Below are 22,915 nucleotides of genomic sequence, written 5' to 3' on the forward strand. Positions count from 1 at the left end.
GTTTGCAAATGTGAGTGCACTCATGCATGTACAGTATATTGCACCAATTCACCAATGGAGAAAAGCTGAAAACTGCATCATATATATACTATATTTTTTAACTTATATTTTCCTCTTCCAGTCCTTTATAACTCCACATGTGCTCTGTCAGAGTGGAGGTCAATTCCATTTCATCTTCATTGCCAGCATTTTTTTCTGCTTTTTCAATCAATGTCCTAGATTACTTCTGAACTTTTTAGGAATTGAAATTGGTTTGACCCCTGCTTCCACCCCAGGAAAACTAGCAGAGGATGTGTGCATGTGGCACAACATTTGCCTCTGCTCCGTCTGACCTCACTGAAATATTTTTGAAACCACTTTGCAGGGCATGGCTTTGAAGGAGAAACTGTGAACATTGCAGTGTGTGTTTGCCTTTATTCAGGGACTCTGTTACACTCGGCTGGGCCAGTGGGGAGTCAGGGTAATTGCATGTAATTCCATTACAGTTAAATTTGAGTCAGCAGGCAGTCAGCAGTCACATCCTACGTGGTCCTTTTCTCAAAGCCAGCAAGGATCACAAAACCTTAAAGTATTTAAAAAAATAAATAGCAGGAAACTATATGTAGCTACTGTACTCCTGTGTTTCAAATGCATTTCCTTTAATTTTCAATAAATAAGGAAAAACAGCACCAATCCATTTGAAGATAACTGGCTTTGAAAGAATCTCAATAGATCTGATTATAAAAACTGTCACAATGATTACATCTCTTTTTAACAGACTGCAAAAGAGCTTCAGTCCCAATGTTTTTGTTGTCACTGAAAAAAGAACCTACTTCAGAGGAAGTGTGTTAATCTGTATGAGATACAATGAGATTTTTCCTCCTAGATAATAATTATCAAAGATTGCTGTGATCTTAATGATTATCACCGCAGGACGTCTCTGTGGATTTAGATGTAATGCTTGATAACCGTGTGGATGTGTCAGCGTGTTTAGCTTTGAAAAGTGTTTTTGCTCATCCCCATGGGTGTGTTGTTGTTTGTGAGAGTATGTGGAGCAGCTTGAAGTGTCTCCCCCTCCCTCCCTCCCTCCCTCCCTCCCCCCGGCAGTGACAGCTCATCCATTCGAGTTAGTCGAGCAGGCTGGGCTGCGGTCCTATTGGTAATTGCCTCTGAAATGAATTACTTGGCAGAGAGTGAGACTGAGGGAGGAAAGGAAATTGTAATTGAACTGCCCCCTCCCTCCTACCCTCTCCCTTATGCCTCAAGTTATTACATCTGCAGTGCAGAAAGCCATTTTCTGTCCACACATAGACACACATAGGTGCCAAAATGCACACTCTAACAAAACCAATTTTTCCCTCCCCCATGCAATGGCTCCAGCAGAGCGCCATATTGATGCAGGGTGATTCCATAGATTGATTGTTCACAGGCACATGCACACTGGTCCACACTTCACTCTTGCACTCTTATTCATAGCACAGACACAAACACTGCTACACATTGGTGTCTGTGTATTTGATTGCACTGCGATGTTCCCAAACCTCCCCTATTTCGGTTGCCCTCTCGATGGCCTTTGTGTATCCCGGAGGCTTAAAGCGCTGCAGGAGGTTGGAGTTGGCATGAACAAAAGTGGTGTTCTGTATCAAGAGACCCCTGGTTACCCCATATATGCAGACACACATAGCTAAGCATCGTTATTAATAACTTGCCTGTTGCTGGCCTGTTGACAATTTAAGCCCAACGGATTAAAGAGGTGCCACTCGTTTTCTTTGAAGTTGTACATTTCTACGCAGAATATGGTATTTTCCTTTCGTAATTTGGCAACTGTATAAAGTGGGTAAGAGATATAAGTCAACTCTTGCCCCTAAGTTTCTCATACACCACACGGTCACTCACTCTTGTGTTGTCATTTGGCCTTTTAACAGCCAGGGCATGGAAAGAGGAGGAGTGTGTTAAACTATCCTTGCCCCAGCCAGACATGCACATGTTGTGGCCCCGGCCATGGCACACAATAGGATCTATTTCTGTAAGTGCACTAGGGTTATCACTCTACTTACCCCGAGTTATCTCTCTCTCTCTCTCCCTCTCTAGCTCTCCCTCCCTCTCTTTATCTAACACTCTCACCCACTTGCTCAAAATCATGGCCGACAGAAACAGCCGGGTCACTGTTAAGAGGAAAGAAAAGAAGGTAGAAAATAAAACGAGTGATGAGAAGGACAAAGAAAAGGGAAAAGAGAAGGAGAAGAGTGTGAAAAAGCCAGACAAAGTTGTGAAAAAGCCAGAGAAGACCGCCGAGCAGCCTGAAGAGAAGAAGAAGGAGGAAAGTGAAGGCGCAACAGGGGCAGAGGCAAAAAACGGTGAAGAAAATGGAGAGTATCAGCCCATTGAACTGCCACCGTTTGAGATTATCACAGGGTGAGTAAGATTTAATACACAACACGAGTTAGAGTTCGTATGCTGTACTTACACACCTTTTTTCCCTTTAAAACATCCACTTTTTGGTTATTTAGTGTTTTTGTATAAGAAGTAGCTTTTCATGTCTTTCTGTAAGTCATATTGTTTCCAATGTTTGTTCTATAGTTGATTTAAGCGAGGAAAGATACTAATGACTTACACCTGCCATCCTGACTAACCCAGCAGTAAGAATAGAGATGAGTCACAGAGCCGACACAGATGCAGGCCCCTGTCATATCACTCAGGCAAGCATCTGTTCTCTAGTCTCTATTCTTTGCGTATTAGCTGTTTGATAAAGGAGATCTATTTGTGAAATCCATCTGGCTATTCACATGCAGTATAACAATGGATTAATAAAGAATGACAGGAGGGGTATGTGCTGTGTGCAGTGGTTGAGTCATGAAGGTCCTGGCACATCTACAGATCATAGGATGATGTGAAATGCCAAAAATATTTATAGAAACATCAGTTTACTCAGCGGTAGCCTCATTAATATTCTAGTCATGGTGTCACCATAATCTAATTCAAAGACTCACTTTCATCACTCTTTTTCTTGTTGGATGGTTGACAAATTCATCACAAGAGTATGACTCATGCTCTCAGTTTTGGGCAAGGAAGTGAATGCCAGTAACACTGTCATGCACCCCGATTAAAAGGTGACAGATAACTTTGAAAGTACTGCTGATAGATACATCAGGCTGATTGTTTTTTACTCTCTCTTGCTAATTTAAAAGAATACTTCAGCCCCAAAATGACCATTTGAGTATCAGTTACTCATCCCTGTTACCTTGAATTTGTGAAGAAGACTTTTTTTTTCACGCTCCCATGATATAATATACAAAGAAACAGTTTTCAAATGCTACTGTAGTTTATTCCAAGTCTCAATAATCCATTCATATGCTCAGTGCTTCAGAAAGACATGCATTTTAGCAAATATCAATCTTCTTGCATAAATATGGACAAAGAAGAAGTGTGAGACAGTCTATGCGGAAGTGTTTTAAATGCATATAAAATGCATATTTTTGCCTAGTACAAGTGAGCATACATAAAAGTGTTTGTAAATTGATGTTTTGATAAAGTTTTGCTGTTCTTTAAGATGACCCCCATTGACTTCAATTCATCAAAGATGTTATTTATTTTCACATTCTCAGTTCACCATAGAGACTGAGCACATTTAGGTCCCGCCCCCATTGGAGGGGTAAACAATTAATCACCCTCCATTGATTTTGTATTGAGGGAAGGTGCTTTCATATCAATTTATGTCTCCTTGCAAACAACAGAAACATGGTTAAAAGCTACTGTGTGATGAAATGCACTGCCAACAGGGTAAAGAACCAAAAACTAGGTTTTTATAAGCTGACAAACTAAAAAAACAAGCTTTTAAGAGGACAAAAGTGGATATAGACATGAGGCATTAGTAGTGTGAATGGTGAATCTATGAGCTAATGTATGCTACTGTTACATGTGCAGTGAATTTTGTCACTAAGTTATATATCTATATATAAGACTAATTACATTTCTTTAAAGCATTTTGACAAGATGTAAATGGTGTCGTAGTGGAATATGGATGAATCAGAAAGCTATGCAGTGTTATGTTTGCAAGTGCCTCAGCTTGATAACACAGCTAATATTAGCTTGCTAACTGTCCTTTCAGACATAAATGATAAAATAATAATTTCATATGCTTGAATCATATGTTTTTTAGCGAGCATTTTAGCGGGTATTTCAGCCCTTGGTTGTATATTGTGGTTCCTAAGGTTTCCCCTTATTTGGCCATGGCTTTCAGAGTATGTCTCTATGGAGGCATGACTTTTTTTTCAAGAGTTCAAGGTAACACAGTGTGAGTAATTGATAAAGAACCCCCCTTTTTAAGGATGAAGTGTTTCTTTAACCTTCATATACTGAAAAGCCCCATTTATGAAAGTTAATGCAGTGTTTCATCAAACATTTGTTTTGGTAGTCACTGAGCAGGAATCAGATTTATGGTTATTCTCACTTTCAATCTCCACCAGGGAACAGATGAGCCCGTTCTACTTCAAGTTTCAGTTCAGGAATGTGGAGTACTCATCAGGGAGGAACAAGACCCTGCTGTGTTTCAGAGTGGATACACCAGGAGGCAGCACAGAGCCTCTAAAAGGTTATATGGAGGATGAGCATGCCACAGCTCATGCGGAAGAAGCCTTCTTTCAACAAGTAATGCACGCTCACATTCAGCCCTTCTTACTGTAGTATCATGTAACACATATGTGCACTCCGTGGGACAGTTGGTTTCCATTACTTTGCAAGCATCGTCTCTTGTGATAATATTATGTAATATGATTTTTTTCTGCTTTATGCCCACATTATTCCTCCCATCTCTCCCATCCTCAAGGTGCTCCCTGATGCTTCCAAGGAGTATGAAGTCACATGGTATGTATCATCCAGCCCCTGTGTATCTTGTGCAGCTAAGTTGGCCACCATCCTCCAGCAGCGCAAGAAGGTCCGTCTCTGCATGTTCTGCTCTCGTCTCTTTGACTGGGAAGAGCCAGAGATAGTAGAAGGGCTCCGTACTCTGGTGAACGCCGGCTGCAAGCTGAGGATGATGAAGCCGTCTGACTTCGTGCATGTTTGGGAAACCTATGTGGAGAAGGAGGAAGACACCTTTGCACCCTGGGAGGATTGTAAGGAGAACTACGACTACTATGTGGAAAAACTGGCTGATATCCTCAAGTAAACGTGAGTCACTAAGATGTCTGTATGTTCTCTATGGTCAATATGCTTCTTATGGTTTTTAAAGTTTGTCTGGATAATGACGGACATTCCCTTTTGTCTTTCATTACAGCTGTACATGATGGCCATGATCTCTCCACAGACTGAACCACAAATTGACCTACTTTGTTAAATCCACTGGTTGACCTTGTTTCTTGCTGTCACATCTGATGGTGGAGATCAGTTTTAGTTTGAATGAAAACTGATAGCAACATTTTGTATTTTTTATTTTGATAATTTCATAGGGAATCACAGAATGCGTGAATGGCAATGATTACATTATATAAGCTATGGAGAACTTACATTTACTCACACCTGGGGTCAGATGCAAAAAAATCACCACGAACAGTGTGCGTGTACAAAGACAGAAATACACATTATTTACCTTGGATTAGTTAATCCACATTTAGGCATGATTATAAATCCTAGTAATTGTTGAACTGGGTGCACATACATGAGCCTCATATCCACTTCCACAGAAATTCCCATTTGCATATCGATGCTTGTGCCTGCTCTCAGTCATTGAGCATTAATCAGTGAGAAGCAAAGAAAAAGTGCAATTTCACAGATTTTGGCCAACAGCACCACAGAGCCATCATTACCCACAGCTGTGGCTATTTATAACTATAACTCATCATCGCAGTAATATCTCAATCATCATTAAACATAAAAAGATTATTCATGAATAATGCATGATGTTTATATTGAAATAGACTTTACAAAGTGCTTAACAATTCAGGATAGAATCTAAAGATCAATGATAGCAAGATGGTATCTAAAATTCAAATAATACATTGTTTTTTTTTTCATACATCTGGCCCCAGTTGTTTTGCATTAAGAATTGAAAAACTAAAGAAGGATTGATACATTCTCATATATAGATCAACACATATGTACAGTGTGTAAAATAATTGCTAATAATAAAGCTAAACATGTATATTGTTGATGCTTATCACATAAATAATGTTTCATTTTTAACAGTACATTAACAATTAACTGTATGAATAAATGCCATAAAATAAAATCATGGACAATTCTCAAGTTGTTAAGTGCACAACAAATATTTACACATTTATATCGCAATTCCAGCCAGTCTGATGGTAATTTAATCCCCATTACATTCTGTACAAACATTTACAGTCCCCACAGAAAAAATCTTATTGAATTTACTTATGTTTGCTAGCATTGTAAAAAAGTAAAAACAGAATTTTACGCATTGTGTAACAGCAAAATTCTCTCCAGTTTTAATATATCCAAAAAGCTTACTTGTAACATCAATTAAAACCCCTCAGGGCTGTAGCAAGTCTATAGACCTGTACTTATCTGCTTAACTGATGCAACAAAGCTTCAGAGACTCATTGTTTAAAGGAAGCGAGGCCACCGTTGTTTTCTGTTGCATCATGGCTCTCGCTAGTCACGGCTGAAAGATAGGAAGGGCCGGATGTGAAGAGATGGATTAGAAATACATAGTGTCTAAGTTAGAATGAAATTGGCACAGCACAGGGAAATATTTAATTGGTAAAGTGCATTATTAATTCAACTTTATTACCTGGATCCTCCGGGGAGGTTATTGGTAGCGGTGTTGTTTCACTGCAAATTGTGCCATTTCCGTCCGCTTCTGCAGGTCAGGAAAATAAATAATGAGGAATAAACCCAGGGAACTTTCAAAACACCTGCCCAGTAATACAGCTTTTGTATCATCTGTTTGTGGGTTGTTGTTGGGGGGGGGTTTTACCTTTGGATGGGGCATTCAGTTCAGCATCAGTGATGTACTGAGCCAGTGGACAGGGTGCATCTGTAGGAAGAAGGAAGGAACTTTAGCACAACAGCATCAACGGCTCAAAGCAAACTATGAAAGTCAGACTCTAACTTGTAAATGTCAGTATGTAGTTTCACAAATAGTAGACTCTAAAATAGCTCAGCTGCGAATCACTGGTGGGGCTGTTTCTGTAGCATAATGCGGAAACGGTGACCAAAACCACAAGCCATGAGAGGAGTTGCAAGCTTACCTTCACGATCCTTTAGCTGAGCCATAGTGAGGAACAGCTCTGTCTCCTCTGGCCTGTCAGCATCATCAGCTATGTGGTAAAAAAAAGAGTTATAGGTCACCTCATTGTGGTCTCCAATAACTACTGAGGTTTAATATCTGGCTCTTTAGCTGATCCACTTTAAACATTGTTTAAAGCAGAGGGGAGCTTCTCTGTAGGTTTATCATGACAAACATCCAAATTGTCACATTGTTGTTAAATTTGTAATTATACACTGTTACTTTATTAATATTTGATTATCTGTGATTTAATAATGAAGATTTATAGTATCCTAAAGCAAAACCTGGTTTGCGGCAGACTCTTAGGACAATGCATCCAAGGAGGACGGCGATGATGCCAAAGAAGATTAAGCCGGAGATGGAAAGAAGCACCCTCCTCTTCAAAACTGCAGATTGAAATTAAAAACAGAGAATAAAACACTTGTTGGGTAAAAACCTTACAACTTCCAGACCGCAGTATTACTCACGGAGGTTCTTGGTCTTGTACGAATGGCTGTCTGTTGAATAAGATGGTCGACCGGTGCGAATGCCCCGGCAGGTGTACAGGCTCTGCTCAGGGTCGTCTTGAGGTGTGACTGTGTGTTTCTCAGAGGGTGGCCGATCGATTCGTTCCCCGGCTTTGAACCTATGAGAAGGTGAGAATCCACACAGTACATATGAATGCATTCAGAAAACTTTACCCTGTAGTATTGACTGGTGTTTATGATCTGTATTACCATGTGTAGTTCCACATGTCCTGGCTTTCTTGCACACCACATTTGAGTACCAAGCTGTCAGTGGAAAAGACCTCGGACCAGCCAGTTAATAGAATTATATGAGCCTGTGGGCGCTCTGTAAAACACAGTCATAACTATGATGAACACATTCATCACATTCAGAAAGTTGTTAAAGGGAATTCAACAAAAACATACCCTCAACTGTGAGTTTCGCAGCCTTACTCAAGTCTGAGCCGAAGACTGAATTTCCTTTTCTAGTAACTCCGCATTGATATGATCCAGTGTTTGTCCTCAGAACAGAAGCGATGGTGTGATTGTTTCCAGATACGTCGAGTTGACGGCCATCTTTGTGCCATACGAACTTCCAACCGGAAGAGACATTGATTTGACAGCTAAAGGAGACTGAATCTCCAGTATGCATCACATTGTGTGTGGGATTTTGCACAAGTGTGAGTTGGGGTTTTGAATCTGTGGAGAGAAAATATTGCCATTGCTATGAGTATGAAAGCATTTTAATGTATGTCAAACTGCACAATTCCATTAGTCACTTTAAATGGCATTTTTAATGTGCTGAAACTGTAAATCCTTACCAGAATTAATAATGGTCTAATTTTAGTCTGTTGATACACATTAGTTCATATTAAGGCCAGACACACCATATTATACGGTGTACCCATATAATTTTTAAATGCCCCAATATTCTCCAACTTGTCTTATTATAGTCTGTTGATACATCTAGTAGTTGCTCTTCCAGAAATAACAGAAAAACACGATATCTTGAGAAGTCCAAAAAAAAAAAAGAATCATACATGTATGTTGATTTTTGTCGAAAAATGTCAAATTTTGAATTGTCAAAAAATGTCAAATTTTGAATTGTCTAAAAATGCCAAAAGTGGTTTAATTATTGTCTGTTGATACACATTAGTGCATGATATGGCCAGAAATAACAGAAAAATGCAATATCTTGATAAGTCCAATTTAAAAAAAAAAAAAAAGTCATTAAACATTTAACCTTCCTGTCGTGTTCGGGTCAAATCTGACCGATTTCCATTTCGATCAATCATAAATATTGTGTTTTACATTTTATTGTCTCAAGGGCTTATGATATCCTCCACACTAGGCATTTGAACATATACAATTGCTGATCACTACTTTCATTGAATTTTGAGTTGTTTAGTCAACTTTGTAACACCTGTGGTGTTCCCGGTCAAAAATGACCGCCATAGGAAATGAATGGGTGACCCTAGATTGTGTTCATTCATCAGATAGTACACAACCACAAATCCACCACCACCACCACACGCACACACAAACACACCTACACGCACACACACACACACACACACACACACACACCTACACGCACACACACACACACACGCACGCACGCACATAGACGCACACGCACGCACACACACACACACACTCCACCCCACGTGAACCCCTTTCAGACTGACCATGTGTCCTCTCTTTCCCGTGCTTATGTGCCTGTCCCCCTACGTGAACCACACCTTCCAGACTAAACGTGTAACACTTCAAAGTTACCAATTAGGTGTTTGTTATGGGAACCTGGCTCTTTCCCGGGCTAATGTGTCCATCCCCCCACGTGAACCACACTTTCGATACAAAACGTATGATATCTTCTCATAGATCCCCTATATATAGCTTGCTTGTGCATTGCTCTTATTTTACTCTGAACACAATGAGTCGGCGCCCGATCAGACGTTTTTCTGTCAGAGAGGCTCTTGACCTTTTTTTTCAAACTGATGAAGACGGGATTGGAGTTGAACCAGAAATAGAGGAGGATGTTTCAGAAATAGAAGACAACGATCCTGATTTTGATCCAGACCATCATGAGACCGAACAGTCAACAGATGGCGAGGAAGAGGCCCCTGAGGAAGAGGCACCTGGGGAAGAGGCCCCTGTGGAAGACACACCTGAGGTGACATTCCAGTCCAAGGATGGCAACTTGCTCTGGTATTCATCCCCCCAGGACAGAGGAGGCAGAGCAAGAGGGGAAAATATCATTAGGATTTCACCAGGGCCAACACGGTATGCAACATCTCGTGTGGATGACATCAAGTCCAGCTTCCAACTCTTTTTACCAGAGTCCATTGTGGAAATTATACTGGCGATGACAAACCTGGAAGGGGGGCGTGTGTTTGCGGACACATGGAAGGCCTTGGACCAGGTAGACCTCCAAGCCTACATGGGTCTGTTGATTCTAGCAGGAGTACATCGGTCCAACAATGAGGCTACAAAAAGTCTGTGGGATGCAGAGTCAGGGAGGCCTATATTCCGGTCAACTATGTCCCTGCAACAGTTTCATGTCCTCTCAAGAATTATCAGATTTGATGACATTTTTCTACAATAAATGTTAATTTTGGAATACAACTTTCAATTTCTGTGTCTATTCACTGCAGTTATTCATGTAACCAGTAGTCTGAGACATTGTTTACAGGTTAAAAGGGAGTTAAATACAATTTGGTGACGATCAATGGTTTTTGTGTTAATGTAAGGGCAGTTAAAACAGGCCGGTCAAATTTGACCGGGAGCACCAAAGTAAGGGGGGAGAAACGAACACGACACAAAGGTTAAATGTCCCAATACTCTCAAAATGGTCTTGTAATAGACTGTTGTTACATGTAGTAGGGTGGCTTTTGCAGAAATAACAGAAAAACACAATATTTTGAGATATCCAAAATTTTTGGGGAAAAAAAGTCATACTATAGTATGTAGAGTTTTGTCAAAAATTGTCAAACTTTCAATTGCCTAAAAATGCCAAAAGTGGTCTGTTGTATGTCGATACACAATGGTGCATAATATGTCCAGAAATAACAGAAAAACACCATATTATGGGAAACCGAAAAAAGTAATGGAGATCTGATTAGATATAAGGCTACCTACAAAATCAAAAAAAATATCATAAAATGTCAGAGTAATAAGCATGAAAAGTGAATAGGTTTATTTCCCCAAATGTCAAACTATTCCTTTAAAATGTATTGTTTTTACTTGTCTTGAAAACAAAAATAATTGTAAAGATTTGGGCGATTACAAGAAAGCAAAAAAACCCAAAAAGAATTCTTACCATAAACATCAAGCGTGAGTTGAGAACTGGAGCTGCTGGTGACAGACCGGCTCTTGAGTCTTGCTGAGCAGCTGTATTGTCCTCGGTGGGCGGCTGAAGCCGACTTGATGGTGAGCGTCACCTTATCTGAGTCAAAAGATACAGAATCATCTGCCTGGATGGGGGGCTGTCTATCTTTGAACCACGTGTAGGTCCATTCAGAGGTGCCGTCCATGTCACAGCTCAACTTCACACTCTCAGTGGGGAACACATCCAACCACGGCGTCTCCTGCTTCAAAGCTGGAACAGGAATTTCTGGAGACAGACAGAGACATTATCACATTTTTTAATAGGATAAAATCAATAGAAACAGAAGAATGCAGCATTATTTGCCTTGTACACATGGACACAAAGTATTTTTCTTTGACCCACCAGATACACGTAAGATTCGCCCATCACTGTGCTCGGTGTTGTACGTTGTTTTGTCTCTTATGGCCATGCACGTATAAGACCCATTGTCCGCTAAATTGGCATCATGGATGTTAAAACTACTGTCATTGATCAGGAGCTTTCTTCCATCTTTGTACCAGTGATACCTCCAACCAGAGTGTTCCACTTTACATTTGAAGGACACTGACTCTCCAACATAAACCTTGTCAATATCTGGCTGCTGAGTCATCGAGGGCTTCGGCTTGTTACCTAAACATATCAAGAAGAAATATCAAGAGTTATTATAATTAAACTGTCAGATAATAGGATCATAAGTGACCAGAGATGCACTGCACAATCACAACTGGAAAACTCTTGAACAGCTGCATAAAAAGTCATACTATAGTATGTTGAAAATAAATAAAAAAGACATAACATTTTAAAATATCACCGAAATGCTTAGTAACAACAGTAACAGTCTTATTATAACAGATACATGTAGTAGTATAGTTTGTCCAAAAATGACAGAAAAACACCATATTATGAGATTTCCAAAACCAGAAAAAGTCATACTATACTGCCCTACAAAGCCTAACTAAAGCAACTACATTTTTGGTCAAAACTGAGTTATAACTAAAAATGAACCCCTTGATGTCTGTTTTATCTTGTGACACAGTTTTAGATTTCAATTTTGCTTTATTTAAGAGAAATAATTATATAAAAACCACAAAACCAACTCAAAACCAAGCAGTAATTGCACTTACTCCACTGTCTGCTTTGGATATATATACTAACTTAAACATAAAAATAATAGAAATTATACGTTTATTTGAAAGGGAAATTATTATCTAGATAGTGATGAAGTAAAAAAGTGAGATAAAATTATATTAATACTAAAATATAACATTTCTTTATAATATTAAGTCTAAAATACACAAATCTTTGAATAGAGTTGTTAAACACGTTTAAAATCAATTTGAAAATGTTTAACTGAAAACAAATATAAAAGCTGAAAGAAGACAACAACATTGTTGTTACTCCACTCTGTTTTTGCATTACTATTAGAACCTTTTACAGCAAGACCAAAGTGCAGTAACTACGTTTTTGGGGTCAAAGGTCAAATAAATTACTATGATTTTTAATGAATATTACCTCATCAATACATGTAGAAATAAGTGTCATATCACTTACCTACCTATAATCCATTTGGCTGGCCAGTTAAAAAAACATTAAAAAACTTTAAAGCAGTTTTTCCTCAGTTTTACCCTTTGCGTAGTTACTGCAGTTAGACTTGGTAGGGCAGTATAGTATGTCAATTTTTGTCAAAAATGGTCAAATTTTAAAATGCCAGAAAATGCTTAAATGGCCCAATTTTAGTCTGTTGATACATATTAGAGCATAATATGGCCAGAAATGACAGAAAACACAATATTATAGTATGTCCAAAATTAAAAAAAAAGTCATAAAATTTAAAAATATCCCCAAAATGCTTAAAACAGTCTTATTATACTCTGATACATGTATAGTTTGTCCAAAAATGACGGAAAACACCATATTATATGAAGAAAGTCATATTATAGCATGTTGATTTATGTCGAAAAATGCCAAAAAAAAAGGTCAGGATTTTAATATTTTTATGCATATTATATGTATGTCCATGATGTCAGAGAGTTGCAAAAAAAACCCCCAAAAAAACGGCATACTTACATCAGTCTTAGTATAGTTTGTCAAGAAAAATGCCTTAAAGGTTTTTTAATATGACTTTGGTCATGGTTGCATACTATACCTCCGTTTCCCAAAAAAGTTGTGTAAAAAAATGCAAGGTGCTTATGGGTTCATTTTCTATCTCGGTTTATCTTGACGACTTGCTATCATTTTCAAAAAGTCAAAGACTAGGGGACTTGAATATTTTATTTTTCCAAAATGACATATAGAAAACCCTTCATGGTTCTAGTGTTACAGGAAGTTAACAGAAACTTACCTTCAACCTCAAGGCGTCTCGCCTGACTGAAGTCTGTGAGAAAGGATGGACCACTGCCTCTTGTTGCTCTACATGTATACGAGCCCTTATCTGTTGTTCCAACAGAGCTGATTGGATACTTGTTTCCAGATGCGGTAAGTTGACTGCCATCTTTGTACCAGAGGTACTCCCATCCCGTAGAGACATTAATGTGACAGCTGAAGGACACTGACTCTCCAGGGAACATCACCTTGTACTCCGGATCCTGCATCAGTTTGACTGTGGGGTTTTCATCTGAAGGCAAGAAAACACCATGCTATTGCCATCAGTACGCAGCAACAGAAGAAAACTGGAATGGGTTTAATCACACAGTTTACTCTGGAATTAAAGCAGATGGTGTCGTGGTTAAATCTTTACACATATATAAGACAACTTTCATTAAGGTTGCAAGCTCGTTTGTAATTAGGAGTTGTTTTGATTTAGAATGTCTCGCTCCGTGCTTTATCTTCTTTGTTCTCATGACAAAGCTATGGGTTTTAAAGTCAGGAGGCTCACTATCTGTTGGCCTTAGTAATTGTCTGTTTCACTGTTCACACCCACAGAGGAAATGCTGTTTTGATCACAGGAGGTTCAATAATACACCTTTAAATCATATTCCTGTCAAATTTTGTTCCAAAAAATGTAGAACATTTTAGTGAACCCAAAAGATGGGGAACAGACTTTCAGTCTTGGAACGAGAAGGGGGGGTTTCTCTTGATAGGAACAGAAATGGAAGTAAATGACGTAGCTTCAAATTGAATATTAGGGAAGGGAAGGAGTTTTTGGTCTTGATTCTCATTTGTGTTCTGGTTCTTCTTCTTTTTTGATCACTGCCTTCACTTGCCTTTATTGTGAACGGCAATCATTTAATTACATTCAAAGTGTTTTAAAGTTTAAAGTTTAAAAGCCACCACACTTCTGAGAAAGGACGGGGAGCTGGAGAGTTTCCAGAATATGAAAGAAAAATATAATTTGGTTAAGCATGAATTCTACAGGTATTCAAAAATTAGGGACAGCTACAACTAAACGAAGGAAATCCAAATAAATTGTGTGATTGAAATGATAATCAGTTTGCACAAAGTAACAAAAATATTTTCATTAAATCTGCACAAAAATCGAAGACAACTAAGCATTCTATGAAATATATAAATAAAAATGGGAAGTTGAGTTCTACCAACAAAAAAAAAAAGAGGAAGATAATTCAAATGATGGTTAGCAAAAAACATGAAAACAACACCTGACATCTACCGATTCATGAATATGGTTCTTTTATAAAAATGTGATAATTTTTAACCATAAATCTACCATGCTGTAGAGAGTGTGGAGTACGAGACACAGATCACTTAAATATTTTTGGAAATGCCACAAAATATAAACATATTTGAAAATGGTGTACAATATTTGAATATTAATATTTTAATGCAATATCCCTATAAACTACATTGTACTCCATATATGTAATTTCATTTTACTAAAGAAAATGGACAAATTAAGGATAATTATCTGGTAAAAAAAACTATCACAAGGAAAAAGGGATAAAGTGGATCCTTCTATACAGGAACAATGGATGGAGATAGTAGAAAAAATGTACAGAAAAACTGACACTTTTTTTGAGATTGCAAAAAGCACAGATGGAAGAAAAGTGTGAGAAATGGACAAAAAGGAGGACTGATTTAGTTGATGAAACTCAGAGAATGAGTAACTCCCAAACAGAAATGTTCTTTCTTTGTGCATGTCTCTCTGTGGGTTATATATATTGATAAATGTTAAAATCATCAATAACAAAAAAAAGTGAGGGAGAAAAGAAAGAAAACTCACCATGTACTTTGAGAGTGAGTCCGGGGCTAAACATGCTGTTGACAGACCTGCCTTTCAGGTGTCCCTGGCAGGTAAATTGTTGTGCACGTGCAACTGAAGCAGAGCTTATGGAAAGAGTAGCTCCGTTCGAGTCGAAAGAGACAAAACTATCAGCTTTGATCTGCTGTCCGCCTTTGTACCACGTGTAAGTCCAGTCAGAGCTATTCTGCATCGCACAGCCCATCTTCACACCCTCACCAGGGAACACATCCAGCCACGGTGTGATCAGCGTCAGAGACGGAACGGGAATTTCTAAAGACATAGAGAGAGAGAGAGAGACACACACACACACACACACACCAGACATCATTATATTTGACTTCACCATACAGTATATAGCATAGAAAACGTACAAGCAAAAACTAGTTGCATCTGCTTTTGTCATACACAACAAAACTCATAATCTAAAAAATGGTTCCATAAAAAAGGACAATGTATTATATATGTTATTTCCTCCATATCGCCCAGCTCTATGTGGTTTGCAATCAACATGAAGGAAGAAGGGAACAGTTTTTTAATAGTTTAAAATATAGCCTAAATAATAAATAAAACTGTGGGCTGAGCTCATAAACAGCAGATTAGTTCAATTTAAAATGTAACAGTGAAACTGTCAAAATAAGGACATATTTTTTCACTTCGTTGGCCAACTATCCTCCTTTTACACAAATCATTCTTATTCTCCACAGGTGATAGTTGGCTGATACTGTTTGTGCATACACACTTGTGAGCCATCCCTCCCTGCATCATGCTACACCACAACATCCTGTTTCAACAGAAAATGCATAAAATAACGGAAGCATGATGCTCTCACAATGCTGTTTCGCTGAATTGGAGAGCAGCCTGACATGTTTTTTTTTAAAGCCTTTAGTATTAGCGTTGTGCACATTCACAACAAATAATTGTTCTAATAATCATCTTAAACACAATGTTTTGGATATTATGACCTACCGATAACATGTTGTTGTTTTTTCTCACTGTTAAATGTGATGCCACCTCTGATGGCCTTGCACCAGTATTTCCCCTGATCAGAAAGATCAAGAGGGATGCTGATGTTCTCGCTGGTTTCTTGGCGCACCTTCTTCTCATCTTTGTACCACTCGTACTCCCAGCCAGAGGACACATAAACTTTGCAAGTGAAGCTCACTGTTTCTCCAACATACATCGGGTTAAAATCAGGAACTCTGGTCACTGTTGGTGTTGGTGTTTTTTCTAGAACAGAAAGCCATTTCACATCATATTCGTGCAACACTTTACCACAAAATCCGAGAAATAGTCATATGCAACACTATATATATATATATATATATATATCTCAATGCCAACAAAATTAAGTTGAATGCTAATTAAGTTGAGCTTTTGTTTAAGTGGGGTTGTATGAGGTACTTATCTATAGAATTACCGACAGTAGCAGCCAGTTGTCACACCCCCAGTTTGAAGAAGCACTACTTTACCTTGTCATCAGATAAACTGAACTCAAGTCATTTTATACTCTTCAAAGCAACCAGACTTCATTGACAAAAACTGTCATTTTACTTTACAGAACATGGGAGTTGCTGGTCTACTGCTGCTGCCTTGATTGGTAAATTGTAATTTTGGCATTTTCTAGTGTTAGTTCAGATTCACCAAAAGTCACACAATAAATAAAGGCAGCGGTAGGCCAGCAACTTCCTTGTTCTGTTAGGTAAAATTGCTGTTTCTCTCTATATAGTCTGGTGGCTTTGAAGAGAGAATCAAAGGCCTCTAATAGCTTCACTTCACAGTCGGAAAGGGCTGTCTGACGGCAAGGTAAGTAATTAAAAATATTCTAAATATAGCACACACAAACTGATTTACTGCTGCCACCGTCTGCAGCAGTACATTGCTTAGCTTCTGTGCCAGTACTCCTGCCTGCTGTCCAAATCGGAGATGTCCTGACCGACATCTACTGTAGGTTATACACTGACCTCATACAACCTCACTTTCAAATCTGAAAAATCACCACATTAATAATAAAAAATCCAGAAAAACACTGCTCCAAGTCAAGAAATAGTCTTATAAAGTGGTAAAACCACAACAGGTCATTATTACACTTTACAAACGATTTCTTTAAGATATTAATGAGGAATGGCAGCTTACTATAAACTGTCAGATTAGCCACATTACTGAATCCAGAGATGATTTTTCTGTAATCATGCCGAGCGTTGCAGTAATAGACTCCTTGATGCGTTTGAGCGACCGAGGTGATGTTGAGATATGTCTCATCTCTGTCCATGCTCATGTCCACCTGAAGCTGTTGTTGATCTTTGTACCAGGTGACTGTCCAGTCATCGCTCTCAACTTCACAGTTAAAGTTCACCTCCTCATTTTCGAACACATCCAGCCAGGGAGTCAGCACAATCAGAGATGGAATAGGTGGGTCTGAAAATATGCACAGCAAAGAAAGACATTTCAAATTGTGATATTTCAGTCAAAATCACTTTATTCTATATGTCTCATTTAAAACATTGAAAAAAATAAAATGTTTGGAATAACAGGAATACATCCTGTTAAAAACATTAAATTCTGCTCCTCAGTGAGGCTGTGAAGCCATGATTGTTCTGCTGAGATGAACAATCACGTGACAAATTTTCACTGAAAATCTGTTTACACAGAGCAGAGAGGAGAGGACCGGAGAGGTTGCAAATAGAGGTTGTAAAAATGCAAATAGTTCAATATGTATAGCATGTGGAGAGCCAATTTTTTGTTTTTTGTGTTTCTCTGCACAAAAGACATTTTTGAGTTGTTCCTACTTGTACTGATGCCATAGAGGTGCATAACTTATACATATAAAGCCACAGTAAGTAATATGTAAAAAGAGCAAAAACGCTTTTAAAAGTCATCTTAAAACCTATTTTTATTCCTTGGCTTTTAACCACGCATGAGACTCTGCTCTTGTTTTTAGTGTTTTATGGTTTGCTTTTATTTATTGTTTTTTTAAATTGTCTTTTAAAAAGCAATAAATCTATTTATTTTAGTGTTTATTTCCTGTTTTATTTATTTTATTGTCTCTTGTTCTGTTTGTTTATGTACAGCACTTTGTTGCGGCTGTTGTTGTTTTAAAGTGCTTTACAAATAAAGTTGAGTTGAGTTGAGTTGAAACTGCTTGGGGTTCAGAGGGTTAACATAAAACCAAATTAAAATGGAGGAGACAGGAAAAGAGCTATTTAAACTTCCATATCTTTGACCTAGCTTGTGACAAAGTGATGAGACAGTTCGCAATAAACGTACCGGAGACCTGCAGAGTAGTCGTGTCACTCTCCTCTGTTAAGAACTGTTGGTTGCCTCTCTTGCCTTTGCAGTGGTACTGCCCCTGGTGACGATGATCTATGGACACTATGGGGTAAGTATTACTACTAGAGCCTTGGAGTTCTTTGCCATCATGGTACCACACATATTCCCATCCAGAGGACACATCCACCTTGCATGTGAAGGTGACAGTCTCTTTGGGGAACATCTTGTCATAGTGTGAACTTCGGGTCAGAGTGGGTTTGGGCACTTTTGCTAAACAGAGAAGAGAAAGAGAAGGGAACAGTTTTAATGATTTTATTCCACATGCTGTCTCGACATTCAGCACAAATATGGATGATGGAAGATAATGACACTAACCATAAACAGTGAGTGGAACTATATTACTAGGTCCAGTGAATTCGCCTGATGTTTTGTGTTGACCTTTACAGAAATAACTTCCAGACACTGCAGTGGTTCCAAGCTTCGTTCCGGGTGTAGTCCCAATTGGATTCTGATTTGGAGTTCTGTACCAGGTGAAGGTCCAGTCAGAGCTGTCGGGGATACTACAATCAAGCTCCACTTTCTCTGTAGGGAACACATCCGACCAGCCTGACAGGAGCTGCAGATTTGGTACAAGAGGCTCTGAAAGTGTATTAAAAATATTATTGATTATATTCATAGCTAGATAGATAAATACTTTATTAATCTCAGTGGAGAAATCCAGGTATACAGCAGCAGCTAACAATACAGTGCAGGCAAGCAACACAATTACCAGGTAATAAATAAAATAGGCGGACAATAAAAAGTCAGTGCTAAATAATAAAAGTCAGTGGGAGTGTCATTAATTTAATTATAATAATAAAAAGAAGAAGCACAGTGTTGAAATAACCACATGCACATTTAGATCCATTGGAGTCAGCTGCCTTACTTTATTTTATTTCAGCTTTTTAGTTCATGTTGTCTTGATTTTTGGTCTTAATTGCAGTTAAGAATGAACCACGTGAGGCTACACAGTTTAAATAAATACAATCTCTTATAAACTAGTTATTTTAAAACACACATTTACAAATACAAATAAAATAGAAATGATATGTAAATAATGCAATCCATTCTAAAGTTGATATATAATGTATTTTCAGCAGTTCAACAGTTCAGTTTCATTTAGCAAATTTTAACTAAATGAAACTAGACTTCTTCTTGAAGGTGGAATGACACATTGGGGTGATGATGTCATCAAAACCGGATGCCAGAGATGAAAAAAACAAGTGTGATAACGCCCCATGGTGATTTCATCCACATATTCACAGTTTCAATGTATTACTGTTTCAGAGTTAGTATTCAGATAGTTAATGCTTAACACTGCTTTAACTAAGGTTAATAAATGTGTCTAGTAATCATTTATTCTTCTTCCTTGGGTTATTTAAGGTATTAATTTATACAGTGTTAAGGATTAACTCACAGTTCAATAAAGTAATTATTAATCAACTGTTAAACCGCTCTTGTTAACCTTTATTCAGGGTTTATTTTTTAATGAAGGCGCTAAAATTTGAAAATGGTTGAAAAAAATAGTGAAAGTGTACAGCTAAGCCGTGTTATCGTTTTTTTTGTTAATTTAAGGGTAATGTTTGTCCACTGTACTTGGTTGAGTGACACTGTTGTTCCTTAACTTACAGCCTATAACATTATAAATTATTGTACATGTTATATAAGCACTACTTCTCCATAATCGGCCATTTATTTACTCCTATTTGTGACTTTTTTGCAAAGTTGAAATGACATGAATTCCTTAACACTTCATAAATGCATAAGGATGCTGTAGAAACATTATTATAACTAACTTATAACTAAGCATTCAATAATGCTCTTTGTGTAATTACTGTAAAGTTGAAACATGAATCTTAATAGCAATAGCAACTTTATAATAAATAATGTATAAATTAATACATTACTGAAATCATTACCATGCATATTTGTAAAAGTTAATCACCTGTTAGTAAATGCTTATTACCTTATTAAATTGTGCTAATTAATACACTATTATTGTAAAAAATAAAAAAATAAAAAAATATATAATATATATATATATATATATATATATATATATATATATATTATATATATATATTTTTTTTAATTTTTATTTATTTATTATTATTATTTTTTTTTTTTACTTTGCTCACTCAGGCTTTCCTGTTTGTAGATTGTACTGTCCAAAATCAATGTAATACCAATACCACGATGCCATCTGAATTATGGTCGATATTTCTTAATTTTTTCCAAAATAAAATCAGAATAATAATTACATTAAATAGTAATAACTATCATGCACACTTAAATGTTGGCGTTTATTACGGGACAACTGAGTTAAAAATCTTACGGTAGACGGTTGTACTCTCCGTTGAAACTGGCGGAAGAATGGTTGATGGCTCGTCGAACACCGAGGTGATCGAAGAGGAGCCTGGTGAGGAAAACAAAGTATAGATCAGAACAAACAGCATTTGTGGGAAATTAATTAATTCACATTTCATTATAGACCTACTACACAAGAGAGTGACAAAAGGTGTGAATAAAAAAAAACACCTGACTGTAAAATGCAGTTCAATACAACTACTTTCTCAGACATTTCCAGACCTGAAACACACCTGAGATAAAAAAAAATAATAATAAAAAAACCCTCACCATTTTGAGTATATTATAACAGTAAATGATGTTTTTGTTTTGTTTTTTCAATTGCACATATTACTGGATGGATAATATAGTTGAAAAGGTTCACATGGAAATTACAGAACACTGAAATATAAACTTGCACTCGTAGCTGTCTAACTTTAGGAAGTACCAGTCTCATGACAACAGAGTACTTCATGTTCCTCATGTTAACTTTCCTCATGTTTTACTTCCTAAACACGGTTTCTTCTTTCTGCTTCAGTACAGTACATGAAAACATTTAAAAGCAACGTATTTAATTCACAATCACAGAACATTTAATTAAAATTGTGTTTTGGGGTCGACAAGAAAATGCAACATTTTTTAAAGGTAAAACTAGCGATTTCAAATGAATGCAACATGCACAAATACACTGTAATGTTTGTGTCAAACATGTTTCTTACCATCTGTGGTGACCTGAGCTGCACAAACAGCAGTGAAATCTGTCAAAACAAATTCAAAAGGATGAATGTTCAGTTGGATACATTTAAAAAATATTAAATAATTATAATAAATATTAAATAATAAATGCAATTGCCTTTAAATACTTACATATGACACTAACGACCCTGACAAGCCACATTTTCCATTGAGCTGCACATGAAGAGACTTGTGCTTCTCAGTTGACTCATTTATCTGCTGTGTAGTGAAGGAAGCTCAGAAAAGGAAGCTGGGCGTGTGCCACAAACTCACCTCCGTTTAGAAAAGAAATGTGTCTCTGACATCTGCTTTTTTTCCCCATAAAACAGGAAATGAGTTGGTCAACCACACTCAGATGTTTTTGTTCTTAACATTAATTTAGATGGCTGATCTCTGCTGAAAAGTTGCACGGACGGTTTAGGGAAACGAAACAACGTGCAATACAGTTAATATGTAACAAGTCTTGTGTTGGTTAGCCTACAACATACATATTGATGTTATTACTCTCTTTCTTTCTTGTGAACTGTGTCTAAGAAAGAGGTGAAGTCGAGATTACCACACATTTCTATTGCACTACTCAGACACATTTTAATTTAAGTCAAAACCTGACAAACTCTCTTCATTATTCCATGTAAACAGAACTTAAACCAAAACTCTTTCTAAGATTATAAACAAACTATAAGTAATAATTTTATGTCAGTGCCGTGTCGGTGCAGATCATTTTTTAACCTGTGGGTGTGAACTGATTTTAAGAACAGGACCGGAAGCTGCACATTTGCATATTTTAAACTTATGTGAACCCAGCCTACCCAACCACAAAAACATCACATCCTCAGCAGCTGAAAAGTTGCTCTCTAGACATGCCCTCTCATTCCCACTGAATCTCCTACAAATATATACATGTTTGAAAATAATCTAAATGTAAATTGTCAAGTTGTCATTTAAAGAGAGACTTCTTCAGAAGGAAGTTAGTGCTGAAGTGTTCCTGTCCTCTGTGGTAAACTGACTTCCTCTGATGTTGAGTGTCATGATGATGCAACACCTCTGGTTTTCCGTCACTGGTTTTGTGTCACCATAAGGTGTCAGTATAACACAGAGAATTAGATTATCTCCAGTCACACCTCTGACCCTGGGTGCCCTGCATACTCTATCTCAGGCAAAACACAAATAAAAAGTTTAGTTTGAAAACCCACTTACCCTGGTGACTATTTACTGCCCTACAAAGCAAAAAGGCAGTAACTGCATTTTTG

The 22,915-nt window shown here is 37.5% G+C and overlaps 2 protein-coding genes across 2 annotated transcripts; one reads left to right on the top strand and one right to left on the bottom strand.

The window, feature by feature from the left end:
• The first annotated feature begins 2,119 nt into the window (after positions 1-2,119).
• On the top strand, positions 2,120-5,742 carry apobec2b (apolipoprotein B mRNA editing enzyme, catalytic polypeptide-like 2b). Its single transcript, XM_059334195.1, has 4 exons — positions 2,120-2,394; positions 4,446-4,626; positions 4,805-5,148; positions 5,255-5,742. Exons 1-3 carry the CDS (start codon positions 2,120-2,122, stop codon positions 5,144-5,146), a joined length of 798 nt encoding a protein of 265 aa, XP_059190178.1. The 3' UTR covers positions 5,147-5,148; positions 5,255-5,742.
• Positions 5,743-5,970: 228 nt separating this feature from the next.
• LOC131972366 (titin) lies at positions 5,971-21,879 on the bottom strand. The gene is made up of 19 exons (XM_059334194.1): positions 21,798-21,879; positions 21,650-21,688; positions 20,920-21,000; positions 18,921-19,184; positions 18,543-18,815; positions 17,412-17,693; positions 16,245-16,505; positions 15,258-15,548; positions 13,422-13,694; positions 11,444-11,710; positions 11,033-11,326; positions 8,140-8,412; positions 7,945-8,059; positions 7,696-7,853; positions 7,513-7,614; positions 7,191-7,259; positions 6,917-6,976; positions 6,731-6,799; positions 5,971-6,601 (listed from the first exon to the last, which is right to left on the bottom strand). Exons 1-19 carry the CDS (start codon positions 21,826-21,828, stop codon positions 6,537-6,539), a joined length of 3,267 nt encoding a protein of 1,088 aa, XP_059190177.1. The 5' UTR covers positions 21,829-21,879; the 3' UTR covers positions 5,971-6,536.
• Between the last annotated feature and the right edge of the window lie 1,036 nt (positions 21,880-22,915).

The sequence above is a fragment of the Centropristis striata genome, chromosome 5 (assembly GCF_030273125.1).
Source record: "Centropristis striata isolate RG_2023a ecotype Rhode Island chromosome 5, C.striata_1.0, whole genome shotgun sequence".
NCBI lineage: Eukaryota > Metazoa > Chordata > Actinopteri > Perciformes > Serranidae > Centropristis > Centropristis striata.

What these genes read in the sequence shown, in the direction of transcription:
- apobec2b (XM_059334195.1), top strand. Translation starts at nt 2,120, where the DNA reads ATGGCCGACAGAAACAGCCGGGTCACTGTTAAGAGGAAAGAAAAGAAG. An exon ending in CCGTTTGAGATTATCACAGG is followed by an intron (nt 2,395 to 4,445) that starts GTGAGTAAGATT and finishes AATCTCCACCAG; the next exon opens with GGAACAGATGAGCCCGTTCT. An exon ending in AAGAAGCCTTCTTTCAACAA is followed by an intron (nt 4,627 to 4,804) that starts GTAATGCACGCT and finishes CCCATCCTCAAG; the next exon opens with GTGCTCCCTGATGCTTCCAA.
- LOC131972366 (XM_059334194.1), bottom strand. Translation starts at nt 21,828, where the DNA reads ATGTGGCTTGTCAGGGTCGTTAGTGTCATAT. An exon ending in ACTCACTCTCAAAGTACATG is followed by an intron (nt 13,695 to 15,257) that starts GTGAGTTTTCTT and finishes TCTTGCCTTCAG; the next exon opens with ATGAAAACCCCACAGTCAAA. An exon ending in AACCTCCCCGGAGGATCCAG is followed by an intron (nt 6,602 to 6,730) that starts GTAATAAAGTTG and finishes CCTATCTTTCAG; the next exon opens with CCGTGACTAGCGAGAGCCAT.